The 21,227-nt window shown below is 40.7% G+C and overlaps 1 protein-coding gene across 4 annotated transcripts in view; it reads right to left on the reverse strand.

The window, feature by feature from the left end:
• The window catches only part of PRKN (parkin RBR E3 ubiquitin protein ligase), a 610,775-nt gene that overhangs the window by 82,237 nt on the left and 507,311 nt on the right, over nt 1-21,227 (reverse strand). For 3 of the 4 annotated variants that reach the window (XM_083605872.1, XM_083605873.1, XM_083605874.1), the window contains 2 exons: nt 13,380-13,441; nt 7,541-7,690 (listed from right to left, as the gene is read on the reverse strand). In XM_083605872.1, coding sequence (XP_083461998.1) covers nt 7,541-7,690; nt 13,380-13,441 — 212 coding nt within the window. Of the gene's footprint in view, nt 1-5,906; nt 6,120-7,540; nt 7,691-13,379; nt 13,442-21,227 lie in introns of those variants that run through there. The other variant, XM_083605875.1, reaches the window with a different exon arrangement.

A 21,227-nucleotide genomic window follows, 5' to 3' on the forward strand; every position in this document is an offset into this window, starting at 1 on the left:
TAAATTTATGCTAGCTGCTCTGAGAGAATATTCTCTGAAGGGTGGGATATGAATTTTCCAAATAAGTAAGTAAGTAAGTAAGTAAGTAAGTGCCATGTCATGGAAACAAGCAATGGGATGCCCAAGAGTGAAAACTGGTGTCCTAGTGAGAATAACGAGTCATCTCAATGCAATTGGTAAAAAGATCTCTAGCACTGAGCCCACGTGCACAAATAACTTGTCCAACCTTGTTCATAACTGATCCTAGGAGAGCATGTGGGACTCTAGTATTTTTAAAATGGTGATCTGTATCTTTTCAACTGTATCAAATCTTAAGCACCAGCAGAACAGATACTCTCAATACCCACACTGCCTGCTATTTGATTTAGCATAAAAGGTCTTGCAAGTAGGGGACTTGCTAGTGGTAGCAAAATTTAATTTCAGAGAAATGTATGGATAGAATGAAATTAGTCGAGATATGACTATCCAACCATGACTCACTGCCCTCAGCCAAGGACGCTACTCATGGATATATTATCCCCAACAGAATCCTCCCCCCGTCCCGTCTTCTGTAGGATATTATTTTATGTCCAAAGTGTATCTGGTTGTCTATTATTTCCCATGCTTCTATCTGAAATACAGTTGCCCATTGTCCTCGACAACACACTCCTGTTTTCAATTCAGAGCATTCCCTTTTATGTGCTAGAGATGTCTCTTGTTTAATTGGATCACTTTATTTTCTTTTCACAGATCATTTCAGTTTTTTATGATATTCCCTTTACTTTTTGTAATATAGCTTTGCAGCAGAAATGTTATTGTTCAGGTTGAGACACATTTTCTATTCTAAGTCTATTCTCAGCCACTTGAAACAGTTCCAAAATATTTCTTTAAAGTGAAGGATTTTTTTTTAAAAAAAAATGCTTGGTCTTCAATTCAGAGAGGTATTTGAAGTTACATAAGCCTCCTACACCCAGTACTAAAGAAAAACAGTTTTCCCATCAACTAAGTAATTGAATGCTCTTTTCACAATCTGATAATTCTGTAGTTTTGTTTTAAAACTTCAAATATGAAATATGTATTGCATCTGTTAGGGGGAAAATGACTGGGCTGTATAGTTCAGAATTTTTTTTTAAAAAAAAGAATAACCAAGGTTCTTCACATATTAACAACTCATACACAGGAATAAAATTAATGGAGGGCATCGCTGCATAGCACAAGTTTCATCAGATTATCAGAATTAGGATTATGCTGAAGACTCCAAACTATATGTTTGGAAAAAAATCACGCAATCAGTCATCTAACTGCGAACCTGCTGTGCTGCAAATGGACATGCCTGAGGCAATTACCGGGATCTGCCCAGACTTCATGCAGGGTTTATTGCTCAATCGAAAAAACAAGGTCCAGAGTGTGGCCTGCCATGTGTGTTGGGCCAGTGACATGTTGGGACAGCCCCATGGTTGTCATGGCGGCCATGAAGTCCTGAGCCACCCCAGAGCCAGCTGCCTCAGCATGGATGTTGAAGTCTCCCAGAACCAGAAGACTGGGAGTCCTCAACACCGCCTCTGAGACCAGCTTTGTCAGCTGAGGCAGGGAGACTGCTGGGCAGCGAGGTGCTAGTACAGGGCAGCAGGGATCCTGCTACAGGTGTTTGTCCTCCAATGCACAGAGTCCAGTGGAGAGAGGCATAGTGATGAGATGGATGATGGGGTGAGCAAAACTAGCAGACATATCTCTGCTCTCCCTCACAGCAGCATAGTGCCTGAAATGGGCCAGTATTTCCTGAAGAACCAGGTTTTAGGGCCTTTGTTGTTGTTTAGTCGTGTCTGACTCTTCAAGACCCCATGGACCAGAGCACGCCAGGCACTTCTGTCTTCCACTGCCTCCTACAGTTTGGTCAAACTCATGCTGGTAGCTTCGAGAACACTATCTATCCAACCATCTCGTCCTCTGTCGTCCCCTTCTCCTTGTGCCCTCCATCTTTCCCAACATCAGGGTTTTTTCCAGGGAGTCTTCTTTTCTCATGAGGTGGCCAAAGTATTGGAGCCTCAGCTTTAGGATCTCTCCTTCCAGTGAGCACTCAGGGCTGATTTCCTTCAGAATGGATAGGTTTGATCTTCTTGCAGTCCATGGGACTCTCAAGAGTCTCCTCCAGCATCATAATTCAAAGGCATCAATTATTCGGCGTAGGGCCTAGTTTCCTTCATTTAGGACTCCCACATACATTTGGATCACAATTGCTTAATTGGTGCCATTTGGGGACTTTCTGTCTGATTATGAGCTGCTATAATCTTATTATATCTAAATGCATTGTAAAACTGTCTTATGGGTCATTTCAAAAGATTAAGTGACAGCCAAGGAGGTCGCTCTTTGTGTTTGTCTTTTCAAAAGTTTGAGCAAACACAAACTATAAAACCTGGGTCAATAGGCTCACTCTAATCCTCTAAGGTGCTACTGGAAGGATTTTTTAAATTTTGTTTCGACTATGGCAGACCAACACAGCTAGCTACCTGTAACTAGATCTAATCCTCCTCTTTATCTTGTATTTCCACCTTTTCCCATTTATTAAATAGCTCTCGCATACAGTGATATCGTAAGATGAATGCAAAGCACTCTTTGTGAAATGCCTTTTGTGTGATGCACTAGAGAAGTTTAGTTAGGTTTCAATGTATTTCTTTTATATTTATTATTAGCAATATTCATCATTCAGACCATGTGCCTTATTCCTGCTCACATGTGAAACGTTTGTAGATGATTGCTCAGATAAGGCTGTTCTATAATTGGGATCCTGTCGTTGGTCTCTGTCACTCCCAGTCAGCCCATAGCCTCAGCTGATTGCATTAATGTTTCATTTTCTGTGACTCAGTGATGCACCTCTTTGTTCAAAGCAAAAGCTCACTACTTTTGTCCTCAATTATGTTAATTTTTAGATTCATCTTGATTTGCCTTATCTGTTTTCAGATGCAGTCAGTTGAAAATGATACACTGTCAGTGGGAGAGTAGAAAATGCCCCTTTATGCCCTGGAAAGATTCTCTGAGAATTTGAGCATTTTTATAATAATATGAAGTGTTCAACCCCAGCATTTCTGTTCACTTCCTCTGACTGACATCTTTCACATGAAGAGAAGGAGCACATGCCCACAGGTAGTTTTTTGTTAATGGCATTCTCTTTGATATTGCAATTTAACCCACTGAAAATTTCTCTCACCTGGCCATATGGCTTAGCTATCCTTCCTTCCCACCATGTTGTCTCTAGTGCTTCAAAAGCCACAAGACCCCTTAAGACCTCACAGGGAAGAGGAAGTGCTTGTTCCTCAGCTTCAGGTGCTATGCATCTTTAGACAGTATCTGAAGTCAGCAAGGGGACAACCTTTCTGAGACGACTCTGCAACCCCAGCCAGTGATCTCTAATTTAAGAGCTGGGTGCTATCAGCAAAACAAGATTAGAAAGCTTATAAAAAATTGAAAGACGGATCACACTCCAAAAAATATGTCAGGGTATCGGACTTCAGCTTTAGCTGCATTTCTGGTCCCAATTCCATGCCTTCATCCTGAAATGTATTTTCCTTCTGCCATGAATTAATTCTTGGTTGTAGCTTTCTTTAAATACAAAAAAACAAAACAAACAAAAAAACCAGCCAGCTGCAGCCTCTGGCTGTGGAACTAGTTCTTTATCACACTGTTCCTGACAGTGTGTGTAAAGGCTGCACGTGCACACACACACACACACACACACACACACACACACAGCCTCCGCCTCCAAAGGAAGTTCACTGTATCCTGCATTATGCCTGGATCACCTTCTTTCCTGTAGCCAACTATTTCTAACTGCCCAGTATTTCTTTTTGCAGTGCTTCCAGTAAGCAAATGTATCAGTAATATATTATGGGTAAGAGATACAGAATTACTTATGTTACTATTACATCTTTGAACCCAGGAACTTAAATATCCATATGCTCTGTGGGTGGGCTTAAAGGACTCTTCACTATTTTATACATCAGATTTCACCAGTCTGGTTTCCAGATTATTTGAACTAAACTCCCATCAGATCCAGACAGCTTGGGACATGTTTGAAGCTTTATTTTCAACTTCTACAGATTCCATTCCATTGTCTACATCTTACCCTTACTGGTGGAAAAACACTACTAGGAATAACTACAAATCTTGGTGCAGCTGACAGTATAGGTAAAATTATCTGTTTTTTACTCATTTTAAATCCAAATACAGAAACAGACATGCATTCAGCATCTAAACTGTGTTTTGCCATTTCTCAGAAGGAGAATAATTAATATGACCTACACTCTTAATAATGGAAATGTGGTTTCAGACTGCTATACGTTGTCAGATCTGACATCTGAATTTTACATCTGCCACAGGATCAGTGGGTTGCAGTACAGCACGGCACATATACTGGAGATAATAATAATGTCATTTGGCAGTGCTATGGCATGTTAATTGCATTGCACTATGGTGAAGTGAGGGTGACATTAAGGCTTATCAACACTCGGCCATGTTGAAGGCTCTAGTGTTTTCTTACAGATCACTGCAAACCATGTTAGACATTACCAGAAAAGAGTATTTCAGTTATCCTAGAGAAGCATGTCATATTTTAGCAATGAAACAACTTGCTTAGAAAGAGAAGCATAATGTGTCAACAAGATGGAGTTCCACTTTCTACAGGCTAGAGTGCCCACTCAGTAGAAGAAAGCTATACATGATTACTGCCTAGAGCCTGTGGCATAATGCAAGCAACTCAGCATTTAGCAATAATGGAAAACGTCTGTCTCATTTTGGAAAAAAAAAGTCACAACATGATGTCCTGAAACAATTCTGCTGTGAGCCAGCTCTTTAATCTCAGCAACGTCCTCCAATGTTACCTTGCCCATAATAATATATTTATAGCACATTTTCTTAAGAGTGCGAGTTGGAACACAATGAATAAGGGGTAGAGAATCCAAAGCACAAGGAAAGAGAAATCTCTTTTATTTTACTATTTGAGAATTGATAGCCTTGTTATTTGTGCTTTAAAGACTTATAAATGGGCTAAGGAATTCTTGCTCCACGCTTAACATACTTAAACATTAGCATTACCCCACAGATGATGGTGATAATGGTACTATTACTATGAACAACAACAACAACAACAACAACAATGAGCTGGGATGGATGAGCTAACTGTTAGGTGGATTGGTAACTGGGTTACTTTTGAAAACTGCTTTTATTCTCTAGGTATGGTAAGTACTTTAAGCAGATGTGAAGCAAGATTCGAGAAATGGGCAAACAAATGAATTGAACAGTCTCACTATTGGGATGGATCCATCTATTTCCAGGCCATGTCAATTTTGCATGTGTTCATTCACAAGTCAAATCCATTCCAACATTAATCTGCACTTAAATACGCATTTTTACTACAAAGTATGTACAAAACCAATTTTTATCCCAACATATACATGCATTTTATCCTAAAACATGCATTCTTAATGAATTTGGGTAATTTTCTGATTCAAGAAATATATCACAAGTTCAGAGAAGCATGAAATCTAAAGGATAATTATGTATTCAGCACATTTGTCCAGGAGACGTGGATCAGATCAGTTTGCATTTGGAATTCACAAAAATGGAATCGCTGTGCATAGAAATGCACCTATATATTGTGTTGGATGCTGACTGCATACAATCCAGAGATGCAATTTTCTCTTATTGCATTGCATTGCAGCACCTGCCAGCATCAAGAACACTCCACAGGTCTCCAAGAATCTTATTCAATCTCTTGTTTTACACTTTCATTCCATAGCAACAAATTAAAATTAGTACTGTGAATACTGATAGGGGCGTGAGCTACACATGTACCTGATAAAATAGCATTTGTAATAGGCAGACCATGTATTCTTCCTTGATACTCAGGCCTAACCTTATCAGGAATGGAACTTCTTCCCCTTTGAACAGTAAACATCCTTTTGATATATAGCAAGCAATATGCTAGTCTAGTACAAAACAAGACAAAGGTGCTTTATTTATTGAGCTCTCATGAGCCTTGATTACTCCAGCTTTTTCAGCAGTCAGGCTAGGTGGCACAGAGTTAACAGCTTCCATATTTTCTTGCTGGTTTCCCGTGTTAAAGACGTCAGTGCTTTACATCTCAGCTATGAAAGCGAGAAAGATTGGTCTGATGAATAGCAATGAAGGCGGAAGAACAATGTGTAATGGTAATCCCTTGGGAAATCAAATTATTGTTTTTATGAGTGAAAATAAAAAGGATTAGCCAACAGCAAAGCCAGGAAATCACTCTCAGGTATGCGGCATGCAAAATATATATTTTCAAAACTAAATCTGAGTCAAAATGAACCTTATAGAGGATACGCATTGTCTAATATCATTTTCCTAAATATATATTCAGCAGCTCCACAAGGGCAAAGGGTAACACAATGGGGGGGTCACTTAAATAGGGCTATCATACATCCTTTACAATAAAGAACATTATTTTAGGAATATGTTTGTTATCCCTGAACACAACACCTGCGTCTAATGGCTCAGTTTGAACTCTAAGGCAAACTGTGGCTTAGCACAAAATCAGAGAGATTGTGGCTGCTTCGCTTCTCCTCCAGTTCTGCTGCGGAGAGCAAAGCCATGGTTTGTTTCCTTCAGCTTTACCTTGTTCCCAAGCAGGGAATATGAGATGAGTACGTTTGGAATTTCCCACCATTTAAAAGTGACATGCCACACACACAAATGCTTATGAGAAAGCCAAGCCCAAGATAAAAACCTTGACATGCTCGTTTTCCATGAACAGAGACTCTGATGCTGAGGAGTACTCAATAATGCAACCCCACCCATCCTGAAGTGGTTGGATCACTTTCCCCCTCTAAATGCTTGGGTTAGGTTTAAGATGTTGGTGACTCCTGAGATCCAGAGCCAAAAGCAGCTATCTAAAGGGTCTGCTGCATAGCCCCATTGTTCTTACTTGATGAATGGAGGGTGCTGCTGTCTGACAGAGCTATTGCTAATGAAACAGGGGAAGAGGCAGAGGCAATCTCTCTGTTTGGTTTGGACAACATTTATTTAAAATGAGCTTTCATTTGGCACTGTCATGTTATCTGCATTATTCTTCATCGATCTGCTCAAAACACACGGCATCATTTTACTTACTTGACTCTTTCGCAACCTGCCCCTCCCCAGACCTGTTTAAATAGAGTGCTGCTTATAACAAATCCTTTGGCTCCAGAACCTTTACCGTTTTGCTGACTGCTGGGAGTTTTAAAGAGAGTCAAAGCTCTTGGCTTGTCATTTGCACAGCCCCACTCTTCACTGTAACTACTTAGATCAGCAACTTCACAAACCAATTAAAGCAAAGCATTCTGGGACAGACATACTCTACATGACAAAGTGGTCATTTCTGTGCTGCAGCAGTGAATTATTATTATTATTTATTGGGATCTGCTCATTCTGCCACGAAGAGCAGCTCAGAGTCACCAGTGAGACAGAGAAATTCAAATATCCCCCTCCACCCCTCCTTTACTTCACAACCTTAACTGATAGTCATAGAACTATTGGGAGTTTTTCTTACCCCACAGCCCATTCCATTGCTTGGCTCACAAACTATCTTTCTGACTTCTGGTTCAGGAAGCAGACCAGCTCCACATCCTGGGGTAGGACATAGGACGCCACCCATCTGCAGAACACACTCTTCTGCACCATAGCACTGGTAACGGTTATACTGCAAAGGAGAAAAAAAATTGTGCTGCTTTATCAGCATTTAAACATTTCAAACATACCTTCCACTAATTTATCCAGTTAACCAGAGTCTGAAAAACCACCTTGCTGCATATGAGTTGTAAAGAGTTTCTGATCCCATCACAAGTAGGATTTGGAGTTCAGAGATGTCCCTTTTTGCCTCTTTCCTGCTAGCTGTGCAGTTTCTGTTTCTGCAGTGTTCCAGAAGCTTTTGCTTTTCTTAGATGAACCATTGCTTGCTGCAGGCTCTGTTCACACATGAGAAGTCAAACCATGGCTTACTGTAAACACACAAATGTGCAGGCTCCCACAGTTCCCTGATGCTGTGTTCCTTCTCAGTTATTTTAGCTCAACGGCACTGCATGGAAACCAAGCCAAGGTGTGTTGTCTGAACATAGGATCATTGTGAAGCTCTTTCCTCTGTTACTAATACCTGTAATCAAGGTTTGGCTTACTGTGCTGTGCAAACAGGGACATGTAGTCCAAACCTGGAAAAACTGTGGTTAATCTTAACTATGGTTAGCTGAAACTACCCAGCTCTGACCCATAGTTTATGAAGCTGGTTTATTCCAATTAACCACAGTTTTGGGTTCAGATGACATGCTAAACTACAGTTAATCTAAAGTGAAAGTAGAAGCTTCTGATTCCCTCTTTATGGCCACAGTGAAGCAGAAGAGGGAGCTCATAGTTTAGAATTACATCAGAACACAGCCATGCTATTCCTCTTGAACAGAAAGGCTGATAATCACAGTTACCCCAGCTCGGCAATGCCTCCCATGCTTTGACAGAGCAGAAAGAGTATGGTTAAAGGTGGGGAGATAGTGTAAGTCTATCTCAAAGACATCTGAAAGTCTGTGCCACACATGCTGCAGCTAAAGAGCTGCCAAAATTTCTGTTATCATTCTGCACCTGAAGTAAAAAGCTTCCAGTGTGATATAAAGGGCATTGCTGTTTTGCTTTTTTTAATTTTCATGTACAAACAATACTTTAAAAAATAATCAATTCTGCTTTTGTAAGTTATAAGCAAGAAAATTGATTTACTGGGTTTGATTTGGAGGGAAAGTTGTATTTTGTCAGGGAATTTGACGTTTTCTACTGGCTCAGTATAGAAATCATGCCAAATCATTAAACTATTATTGCACTGTCAAGATTTTTTTTAAAAAAAATTTTTGTGCTACCCAAGGCAACTAAATAGGTGCATCTGAAAAGAGAAGATCCTGCTAAATGCATTCACACGTTTTACTCTCCAGTGACCAAGCTGTCTCCTGCCTTTGAATCTGAAGTATGTTTTCAAGGTACAGTGGTACCTCGGGTTACAGATGCTTCAGGTTACAGACTCTGCTAACCCAGAAATAGTACCTCTGGTTAAGAACTTTGCTTCAGGATGAGAACAGAAATCGTGCTCTGGCGGCGTGGCAGCAGCAGGAGGCCCCATTAGCTAAAGTGGTGCTTCAGGTTAAGAACAGTTTCAGGTTAAGAACGGACCTCCGGAACAAATTAAGTTCTTAACCCGAGGTACCACTGTACCTCTTTTTCATTTTGCTCGCTTTTAATTCCTCCCCGCCCCCGCCAAAATATTATGTAGTCTTGTCTGAACCAGCGTATCACTGTAAGAAACAGCTGTACTGTTGTGAAATAAGCTACTTTCAAACGGGTTGAATAATTCACACTTTCAATCATACCTCCTTGCCTTAAAGGGGCATTAAATAATAATTTTTGAGACTGAATGTTCAAAAACAGTCCCATGTAAGCATGCACAGCATGGCAGTTGTTTGTTTGTTTGTTTATCATCATCATCCCCCCTTTTCCTCCGGTGGGATTCAAGGCGGCTTACAAATAAAAATAAGAACTGCTGAAAACAGAGACAGGAAATTATTTACAATTGGCACATAACAGTAACTCTGGTACAGCCTTGTTAGCAACATAATTATGCATAGACACATACATCCTGATCTAGTATCTCTCAGGTTGTTCTCCAAAAGAGGCGGGCTGGTCAGCCCCTATCTGCTTCGGTTCTGACAGCCTTATATAACAACAACAACAACAACAATTTATTTATACCCCTCCCATCTGCTTGGGTCAACAACAACAACAACAATTTATTTATACCCCTCCCATCTGCTTGGGTTTCCCTAGCCACTCTGGGCGGCTCCCAGCCGAATATTAAAAACACAACGCAGCATTAAACATTAAAAACATCCCTAAACAGGGCTGCCTTCAGATGTCTTTTAAAAGTAAGACAGGGTGGGTGCCACTACTGAGAAGGCCCTCTGCCTGGTTCCCTGTACCCTCACTTCTCGCAGTGAGGGAACCGCCAGAAGGCCCTTGACGCTAGATCTCAGTATCCGAGCTGAACTATGGGGGTGGAGATGCTCCTTGAAAGGTAGGATGGCATTTTGGAATTCCCACATTATAAAAATAAAAATAAATAATTCTGCAACTGAAAAAAAATCAGGAGGAGGATTCCACCCCATCTCATTATTTGTTGTGCTTATCTTGCACTTGAAGGAGTTGTGTTTTTGTTTTAATGCAAGGGAGCTTGTAAAATTGTGGCACACCCACCCACCTGCAGTTGAAAATAGTACATTCCATTTCACCACCTCTAGATACAACCACATTATTTCCAACTTATTATGCTGCATGTGCAGATCAGGATTTAAATAAAGCAGGGAGGTGTAGACTGAACTGCCCATAATTCCCAAATTGGAAAGAAGAGGAGAAACTGGAAAAGATCTCTAGATCCTACTCCCTATACATTCAAATAATCAGAAGCAAGATATTTACAAAACGGAAGCAACACAGTCATATCTGTTGTAGCACTTTCACTTTCCCTACACTTCTCTGAATTAACCCATTGACAAACCAATAGAGTAGAAAAGCTCAAAATCCAAAATACCATAAAGCTCACACACCTGCAAGGTTTCCTGAAAGATCTTCATTTATAAGCTTGAACTTTCAAAAACCCTCTCTTAAAGAGTGAAAGATATATCTGAGAAATTGGTTGCTGCATATTTTGTTGGTCCAGATGAATCACTGGCAGTGCAGTATCTAAAGTATGCCCCACACAGATCAATTGGATTTACCACCATGAAAGTGTGTGTTGAATTGCAGCCTCAATGTTGAAAACTACTCTTTTGTAAAATAAGTTAAGTGGGACAGGCTTTTACTCACTGTAAACATAACTGGAGCAAATTGGAATATTTTAGTGAAAAGATAATTTTGCTAAAAAGGGTCATGGGAACATTTCCTACATTTTTAATTTATACAACTCACTAAGAATATTTAAATCATATCTGCACAAAGCTTTGAGAATATATTCTGCCTTTATTGTTCACAAAAAGGAGATCCAAAGTCATTAAGTCCACTCAAAGGAACCAGATAAAGGAAGGAAAAAGAATGGAAAAGGAGTTTGGATATCAGTAACAGCACATCTTACAAAGAACGGCATATCTCAAAGGCAAGGGAAACACATTTATTGCTCTTCTCCAAAAACATGGTGTCACTGTCCCAAATTACTTCAAGATGTAATCTGGATGATAATAAGGACCCCCATGCCCATAATGAAAGAAAACTCTCAGATATAGTTCAGGAGTAGTGAACCTTTTTTGACCCAAGAGCTACATTACCCTCCTGGAAAGCTGCTGTGAGTCACCTAGTAGTGGATGGGACCAGTCTCCAACCACAGAAACACACAATCTCTCTCTCTTTCTCCCTCTTTCCTTCCCACCTTCTCTCTAACACACACAAACACACACTCACTCCTGAAAATCGAAGCACATATTTCATTCCTCATAATACCACACAACTTCACTTTCCATTTTCTCCATAGACTTTAAGAAAAAAGTTGGGCTCTCCAACATCCCTTATTTGTACTGACTGTATAAAAGGCAAACGTAGCTCAGTAATCCTAGCAGAATTAACATAAATAAGGTCAATTCACAGTTTGAGTCCTGCCTTACAGCTATTTAAGGCCTCAAACTTCAAAATGCAATTGCATGCTGAAGCTTGCAAGCATGCAATCGCAAAACAAATGACTACTTTTTGCATATTTGCAAAAACACACATCTACCTCTGGGCTGAGACCTTTTCCCCACATGCCTTCTTCTTTTATCAGGTATTTCTGCAGAGGAAAGAGGTACAACCATGCACAACATCCAAGTCCCTTCTCCTAACAACTGCTCCCCACTGAACAGCTGGTGGTTGGAAGGAAGCCCAGGGGACAGATGAAATATCATATACTATACTCTGATACTAATAATGTTCAGTGACCAAATACCTCATCCAAGAAATCATTATCATCGTGTGGGATAGTTTCTGCCTCACCTTTTGCATGCATGCAAGGGTTCAGCTGAGCAAGCACCTTCAGCAAGTCCCTTGGTTATGAACTCATTCACTTGGGAAGAATTTAGAAGCACGTTGCAAGCTTTGTTCTCTCCCAGGTTAGTCCACTTTCTTTCTTTTGGAAGAATGTAGATTCAAGAGCAGGGCTACCACTGGCTTCCTGCTCCCAAAACACCACCTTGTAAATCTTCCCAACTAGGAGATACACACAACCTGTTTTCCTTCATGTTTGGTTCCTGACATAGGAACTTCCTGACAAAGGACACACAGCTTTTTTGTGTTGGGCAGGACAGTTAAGGATGGCTGTTACTTGCCCCCTCTGGGGTTTGCTCTTAATTGGAGAGTACCTGTTCATGGGGTTTTTTTTTCTTGAAAACTATTTTTGGAACCTCCTTTTGAATCTTTCTGCCGACTGGATGGACACGTGTTTAAAGCCCCATTTTTGTGACCCCTGATGTATTGGGTGTAAAATATTTTACTTCTTTATAAAGCAAACAGTATGTGATTTAGTTTTGGCTAAGTCTTTTGTGGGGAACACATGTTAAAAGCTGGATGTGAGTGGATACAATTTAGGCCTCTCTGTGCAGGTTTTAAAACCCCTTGAGGCAACCAGATGTTGTGCAGCCATTCTGCAAAAGGAAGACAAAGGGATCAGTTAGATTTCCTAACATCTCTCCCCAAATCTCTCTCTCAATGCATAGATGCTATTCTTAATCATAAATTTAAGGTGGGCATGTATTCTGCAAGCCCAATCCTGAAAAAAGCAGTTCAGTTCCTTCCAAATGTGGACTGATTTTATAAAGGCATTCAAAGGGTACAGAATCTGCCCGCTGTAGCTCTGAATTTTTAAAAAGGGAAATGCATGTGTGTATCTCACTTAATCAGCCTTTGCTGTGACTCAGCCTGAAAACTGACCTATAGTGAGGGCAGTAACCAGATTTTCAAAAACGGCAGAAATACAATCCTAATCCAAGCATAAGGAGATCACACCAAGCAAGAATATGTCTTCAGTTTAAGCAGACCTCATTCCCCTGTTTGTCTGTCTGCCATTTTACACTGCCTGTTTACTGCAGCAGCCCAGAGTTGAAAAACTGTGGCAGATAGCAGATGTACCAATTAATAACCTGTCAAGGCTGATGGATAGAATGAAAAAAAGCCTCTTACACACAAACATATATACTGTGTGTGTGTGTGTGTTTGTGTGTGCCCCATTCCAATTTCAGGGCACAGAGAGGGTCATGAGACACATGGTGCTTCCCCAGAGACGAAGCTGTCTCATTAGCGTCTATCTTTCATGACACCATGACGCTGCCTTTCAGATGTTAACTCACCTGCTCCTCGCCCAGAATTCTGAAGTGATGCAGCTCTTTAATCAAGGAATCTGGACAGCCAGCTGCAGTAAAAGAACAGAGAGAAATACAGCTTAGAACTTATTTTCATGGGCTCTGGGAGTGTGATATACTGCGAGGAGACACAGAGATGTAGCATCAGAGATGGATACCCAGCTTAAGTAGCATCGTAAAATGTTATTGAAAACTGGAGTAGATATACAGTATTAGCCGACAATCCTGCTATACCATATTTCAGAACTTGCTAGGAATGCTTTGAAGGATTGTAGTCTTCATCTTTATAGTCTGGCCTTCTCTCCGTGGTATGATGAGAAAGCAAGAGATTAGCAAGGGAAAACTTTCTGTAGGGTATTATCTTTTTTAACAACAACAACAACCAGCAACGCGGCTTATGAATGAGAGGGACTCAGGTATAAACATTATGGGAGCTTTGAGATGGTTAAGCTTGTTACTACCAACGAGGGCTTATCTTTAATAAGAAAATTCCTTTGTTTTCTTTTTATTCACATCTGCTAGAGTCGGGTGAATGGGGATGGTGTTTGGCAACCCCTGGAAACACCCTTTTTCATCTCATGGGGCTGCTGCTTGTGGAAAGACCACGTGTATTCATAGGGCCAGCGCCACACTTGGAGGCCCTTAGCATGGTCCCAACCCAACCAGGGCCCGCCTTGTGGTGGCTGCGGTATGGCGTGGCATGCATTCTCTGCTCCTGCTGCTGCTTTGGCAATGGTGGTGCCACTCACTGCCCTCCATAGCGTCACCAAGCACATGTCAGCAGTTAACAGGCAGCAGCACTGTTAAATGGGGGCTAAGCTTGACTCCCATCTACGGTGGCCACACCCCATCTCACTACCCAAAATGCAATGCCCAGGGCACTACATTTTGACTGACTAATAATGGTAGGGGGCCGCCATGGATGAGTGCTGAGCTTGGCTCCCCTTAAAAAGTGCCCCACTACTGAAAAGCATCTGGGGGCCTGAAGGGCAGGGCAGGGCAGGGAATGGTGCCATCAGTGCCATGGGCACTCATAACCAGTGTCCAACAATGTATTATCTACACACACACAAACATAATTCATTTCTTTCCCAAATAAATCAAGAGTGACCTATTCATCCAGAGTGATAGCTCTTCAGGATTTGGGGGAATGGTTTACTCTCAGATTATAAATTTTGAAGGAAGTGTTAAAGATGTAACCACTCTGGAAAGTTAAAAGGAGAACACATTGTCATGAAATACTCTGCTTTTCCCAGGCACAGTCCACGTTTAAAGTTCTGTTTTCAAGTACCCTTACCTCCTGCCCAGTTTTTCCCATGAAAATTTGCTCTTTAAAACTCAATCCGAGCAAACATTAATCTGCAGAAAACCCAAATTGACCTTTGTTCCAATTCAGCTTTTAAGAGCAAGTTTTCACAGGGAAAGCTTGGGACAAAACAACAAAACATTCAAACATGGAGTGTTAAACCACGTATCTTTGCTTGGAAAGAGTAGGGCAAGAGGTTCAATGTTATACCAACTAAAGGTTAAATAAAAACCCTTTTGTTTCATGATGAACCATGAATGCCAAAGCTTAAGAGGGAAAATCTGCAGCCCTAGCACTCACATCCATTTTGCATGGACTGCACTAATGGTTAATTACCAGTCTTTCACATAAATCACTCTCTCTCTCTCATAGCCTCAATATAGCAACTCTCTCTTGTATTCTCCCTGTAAAGTATAACTTTACAAAAGGAGTCTGAGCTAAAAAGGAAAATACTCAAATATACATATTCAATAAAAAGAAAACTTGGTGGAACCAAAGGAAATGAGAAAGGGGAAAAAGTGGATAAGTGTCTTTAAATAGTAGCTAAACAATTGTGTTATCTACACTTACGCTTCCTCCACTCTTTCTAGAGCTTTCTCTAGAAAACAGGCTCTCTAAAGCTCAATTGCTGCAAACGGCAATCCATGGGTAACCTAAATTGACGTTTGCTCCGATTGAGTGTTAAAGAGTGAGTTTTTGTGGGAAAAGCTCCAGGGCAAAAGTCAACAATGCTCGGACACAAAGCTTTTAAGCATGGACCTGTGTCTGAAAAGAACAGGGCAAAAGCTAAGTGTGGGTAAGATCTCAGATTAGGTAGATCAAGAGACTAGAAAACATCAGTAAAAAGCTTTATTTTTTCTCCACTGCAGATGATATGATCCCAACAAGATGAATTCTACCTAGATTTTCATTAGTGAAATAACTAATGCAAGGTTTTGTAGACTGTTACAACATCTAAAAGAGAACCAGAACAATTCTTGTAATTTTACAGGAACTATTAACTCTGTGTTTTGCCCTTGATTTTTTTATAACATGTTTTTCAATGGGCTATGAAGCCATTAGGTGTGTCTAGCAGTGACATGACCAAGGATACTATGACCCTGGCTCCAGAATCCAAAAACCAAAAGTTTCTAAAAGTCCCACAACCTTGGCAGAAATCTATGCAGTCATAAGTTCTGTTAAAGCCCTACTGTTTCAGCAGTTCTCTGGGATGAGGGAAGAACTGTTAAAAACTCTTTATCTCTCATGTATAGTTACACCCACAGGTACTTACTGCACATATAATGAATGAAAATAGCAGGCTGTGCAGATGACTAACAAATCATAGAGTGAAACCAAATGGACTTTTGTTTTTCAGGATCCTTTATTCCATCTAAATAATATATTTTCCTTTAAGATAAAATATATACTTTCCCATGCATTAATGCCATCATAATCACCATAACAATATAGGAATTTACATACAAATACATCCTTTCATGCTGATCAGGATAAAAAAGAAATTCATGGCTGTTTAGTAGCCCCCCCCCCCGACTAGCAATAAATCCCAGAATTAGTGAAATTGCAGATTCTAAAAACAACCGAATCCAATTCTGGTTGATTCTTCTTTTTTTAATTTTAAGAGATATCAGCTTTGGGATTTACACAGAAATGAACTCAATTTTTTTAGCGCTGAGATGATTTATATAAAGCACAGAAATAATGATTTGCAATGGAAACAAAGCTGGAAATATTGTGTTGACATCACAATACCCTAATAAATACTGATTCAATCCGCCAGTCATTTTCAGATCTCTAAACTGTTGAAACTAATTAGAATACTGATGTAAATGAAAGACCTTTATCGTTCTTGAGTCCGATCCAGTGCAGAAGAATTGTACCTCCATGACACTCTAATTACTCTTGAGGTGTCAGGCAGTGTCAGACAGTGATGCCTAAAGATAGAGACTTCATTGTACGAGAGTTAATTAAATGCTTTGAGGTTTGTAGCAACCGTCTTGCTTCCACCATGTGAAAAACAAGAAGTTGGCTGAAGGGATCAGCTCACACATTGATAGAAACCTTATTGCTAATGGACAGCAGAAAGACAATGATAGTGCTATTTTTTATGATATTGCATTGTGTGAACTAAGCCCCAAAGTGAGGCCTTTGTCTATAAAATGAGGCCTAGAAATATTTAAGGTAGTATGTAAATTCAATACAAGGGGAGGAATTCAATGCTGTACTGATTGTTCAATCAGGAAAAGCATTTCTGCTTGCCAGACAGAACAACCCTTCCCTCATGCCCCTGTGTGCTGTTAGGAAGGTTCTCTGACCACTGCCCCCCTAGCCAATTTTGGAAGGGGCATGAGGGGAGGAAGTGGGGAAGCCTTGTTGCACGGTCAGAAGTCCTTACACAGACTTCTGATGATGGGACTCATTAGTTGAATCCCACCCTTGTTATCTCCAGGTTGAACTAGGAGAGACCCAGGTTTGAAAGAGCCAGAAGAGTCGTTGCCAGTCAGAGAAAACGGTACTGAGCGAGACAGACTATTGACTCTGACTCAGTGCAAGTCAGTTTTCTGTGTTCCTAACGGCACATTCCAGCTACACTAGGAGTGTCTCTCAAGCAGAAAACAGGAGCCAACCAAGACGGGAACAGAAGTGCCTGAACAGCTGAATTCAAAGAGTTTGCATTCAGGTGCATTTCCTTCTCCTAGAGCTCCCCCTTTGTCTTTCACATTTAAAGGAACAATTATAACACTTCCCAGGGAGTAGCAGCACTGAACGGAACAGCAAAACCATCCCTGCATCCAAAGCTGTGCCATTGGATATACATGCAGTGATATGGGTGATAGCCTCATTGTGTTATCCCAGTGATGGCCAAACTTGGCCCTCCCGCTGTTTTGGGACTACAATTCCCACCATCCTTGACCACTGGTTCTGTTAGCTAGTGATGATGGGAGTTGTAGTCCCAAAAATATACAAGTCATGCAAGTCTTTCCATGGCACATTATTGCACCAAACAGAAGCAGCTTCTATCCCACTGTGTGTATTAATGCACAAAGCCTTCAGACTGAACTCATAAGCAAACCTAGGGAATAAGGCTCATTGGACACCATGAAACTTACTTTTTAGTAAACGTGCACAGGGTTTTCTAATAAGCAAATTGTTCTCATAATTTTGACAGCATTTAAGTAATTCAAAGAGTTTTGGAGTCCTTGTAGGTTCCCTTCCATGAACATTATTCCTGTGGAGTAAGTCTATATCATGCCCATTGTGTTGATGGGTATTTTGAGACTTGCCCAAAGCCTCCCAGTGTTCCCATGATGCATTTTTTTTTAAAAAACCAGTATCCTAGGCTCAAGTCTGCAACTCAAAGCTCAGGTCCTGCTTGTCAGTTTCCCAAAGGCATCTGAAAAGAGAATGTGTGAGTACACAATGCTGGACTGGAAGGTCCTTTGGTTTGATCCAGCAGGGCTTCTGTCTTGGAAGCTACTGGTCTACGCTGACTCTCTACTTTCTAGGAGGCCAACCTAAAAGTCTCTTAGGAAAGATTTGTGGCAACTTGATTTTAACTGTCCTGTCTCTTCACAGCTTACACATCACAAGCAAAAGGAGTGCAATTTGTGCACACATCTAATGTGCTTGCACAGTAACTGCCAAGAGAGCCTCGCAAGAGACTGGAATAGATAAAACAAATGACATGAAATGCATTACTGGCAATGTACACAGTGTGTCAGCTGCAATGGGGAAAATTCTGCTGGACTGATTATCTGCAACTCTGGCCTCCGCAAGCAGAAGCGCTTTTCATTTTAATGCATGCTTTAAAGCTAAATTACTCAAAGTAAATGAACCGCTATAGCTATTTGCTTCAAACATACTTCCTGGCTAATCTTTATGGCAGAAAATAGCAGCAGGGGGAAAAAGTCTGCATTCCAGAGAGTGTTTTTTTTATTTTTTAAATCTATACACGTATTCAAAGCACAGGGCTTTATTGTAATCTCAGTTTTGGCCAAATTAAAGGAATTTTATGGTGCCAGGAGCTGTTACTTTTGACAATTTAATTGATATTTTAAAACTCTGCTGTATGATAGACTATCCAAATAAGCTCAGGGCAGAGATGTTTCCAAAACCAATTCCAAGCCTGTCTAGTAAGATTGGTAGTGCAAGATTTTTAGATTAGCTACTAGGGGCCACTTGTCACTTTACATGCTAAACCTGATTACTGCACATACAGTGGTGTTTTGAATAGTGCTTCCCACAACGAAGTAGTATAGTAAAGTGTAGGTGATGTTTTTAAGCACCCATGTAGACACGTTGGGGACCATAAAGTATGAAGCTACCATGATACTCCTTTTCTCAAGTTGTGGGACTGATGTCTAATTTTGGAGTAAAATGTGGTGAATTATTTGTGGATTTAATAGACTGAGCTTCTGAAAAAGGCAAGGCAATGAGAAACAACATGTATCTCACTTTTGAAAATCTTGGCCAATTCATGATTATATGTTTGAGAAAACCCCACCTTTTTGTGCTTAGAAATCTATGGAAACAGGATATAACAAATTTTAATTTAACCATCTCACAAGCTGAATGGGACTGGATGTTTCAGAACATCCCAGCAGCATTATTAAGTGCTGATCTAAAAGAAAGAAACAGATAAGATCATATTTCATTGGTACCTAACTGAAAAAAATTATAGACAAGACATGCAGTGCTGGAGATGCAAAACAACCAACCAACCAACCAACAACAACAACCCAAAGGCAGATTTTATGCATATGAAAATAAAATAATTTTGGACCACAATTCTGAATATAATACAGGAAATGTGACCTTACTGACAACAGCAAAACTTTGTATGGAAACTCTCAACCTACCCTGCAGCAGCAGTAGAATGGCTGAAAAAAATGGGGGAGATTGCTCTGTTGAGAAGGCTGACATATAATAGTAAAGCACTGAAAACCTTGATTCATGACTCAGAAGGTCCTGAGAACAAGTAGTATTCAAGCAAATGGGAGCATACTCTGAACCTAGAGGAAGGGAAACTAATGATAACCTCATGGAGTACTTATTCCTCAAAAGTTACACTGACTTATTTTTGCCTTCAATCTTTGCAATACTATGATCACTTCCTAATGTCGCAGTGGGGACTTTTCAATCCGAGAGCCATATTCCTTGTGAGCACCTTTCCAAGATCCACATCCCAGGGGTGGTTAAGTTGGTAGGGACAGAGTTAAAAGTGCACACAGGAGTAAACACAACTCTGGCCTTTGTAGTAGGCTACGTTACTGCCACACCAAAGTCAGCGGTTTCTACAATCACACATGTTGTATCTCTCCATCCTCCAAGCAAGAGGCATGGCCACATTTTAAGGACACATGCCAGCCAGATACAAGCACCCAAGGAGGGTACAGAGCAGAGCTGGTGATGGGTTTGGCCTAGGGAAAGTCCTAAGACAGGCATGGGCAAACTCGGCCCTTCAGATGTTTTGGGACTACAACTCCCATTATCCCTAGGTAACAGGACCAGTGGTCAGGGATGATGAGAGTTGTAGCCCCAAAACATCTGGAGGGCCAAGTTTGCCTATGCCTGTCCTAAGAGATAGACAGAGAATTCTGGAGGGCCACCTTAGTCACTGGGCCTGAGGTTTCCCACCCCGTGCTAATGGATAGGACCTGTGCAACTATTAGATTTTGCTGGACTACAACTTACATCATTGGACATGTTGATTGTGGTTGATGGGAAATGTAGTCTAACAATATCTGGAGAGTACCACATTGTCTACCTTTGACTTTAGCCCCCCTTTGCTGCCTGAAAGCCACCATAGAGCTTCTGTTAGTGCAGGTGACTTCTGGACCACTTCTCTTCTGCTCAGCATTCTGCTCTCTGACTGTTGACACTGCTGGGCAGCTCCTCACCTTTCTCTGACAGGAATACTTCTCCTTCACTACAGAAATCACAGTCTTGGGTTCTACAAGCCGTGTAATTTATATTTACTAAATCTGGTTGAACATTGCTGTTTGCATCTTGAGGCTGAATGCACAACAGACTTAGAAAACAAAGTAATATCAAACAGGATTTTATTATATTTTTTAAACTACAGGAGTATCTGTAACCATCTTCCTCTAGTCCATAGCCTCTCTTTATTGGCACTGTGTCCATAAATATTGCAGTGGAAACCTCATGGCATGAATAAGGGTGAAAGGCTTTTTGCACGGTTGGCATACTAGATATTTAGCACAATCAACCCAGTTCATGAAAAGATTTTTCTTCTTCATCTTTTATTCAAAAAGTAGTTGGAATTTCCAAAGCAAGCTCTGCTCTTGGATTTCTACCTTCATGCTGGCACTGGTGTTTGATGATTATCGGCCCTTTTCAGAAAGCAAGAGCGAGGTCAGGAGTTTGCAGCATGTGGTGAAGAACAATCCTAAGAGGGGAAGTTGTCTTCTAAAAAAAACAACCAACCAACTGTAGCTGAATAAAAGTCACCATGAAGCAAAAACAGCTGTCTAAGAATTCTGTTTCCAACTTACTGGAGGTTACAATGA

This window comes from Podarcis filfolensis (assembly GCF_964270895.1).
Source record: "Podarcis filfolensis genome assembly, chromosome: 3".
In the NCBI taxonomy this organism is placed as follows: domain Eukaryota; kingdom Metazoa; phylum Chordata; class Lepidosauria; order Squamata; family Lacertidae; genus Podarcis; species Podarcis filfolensis.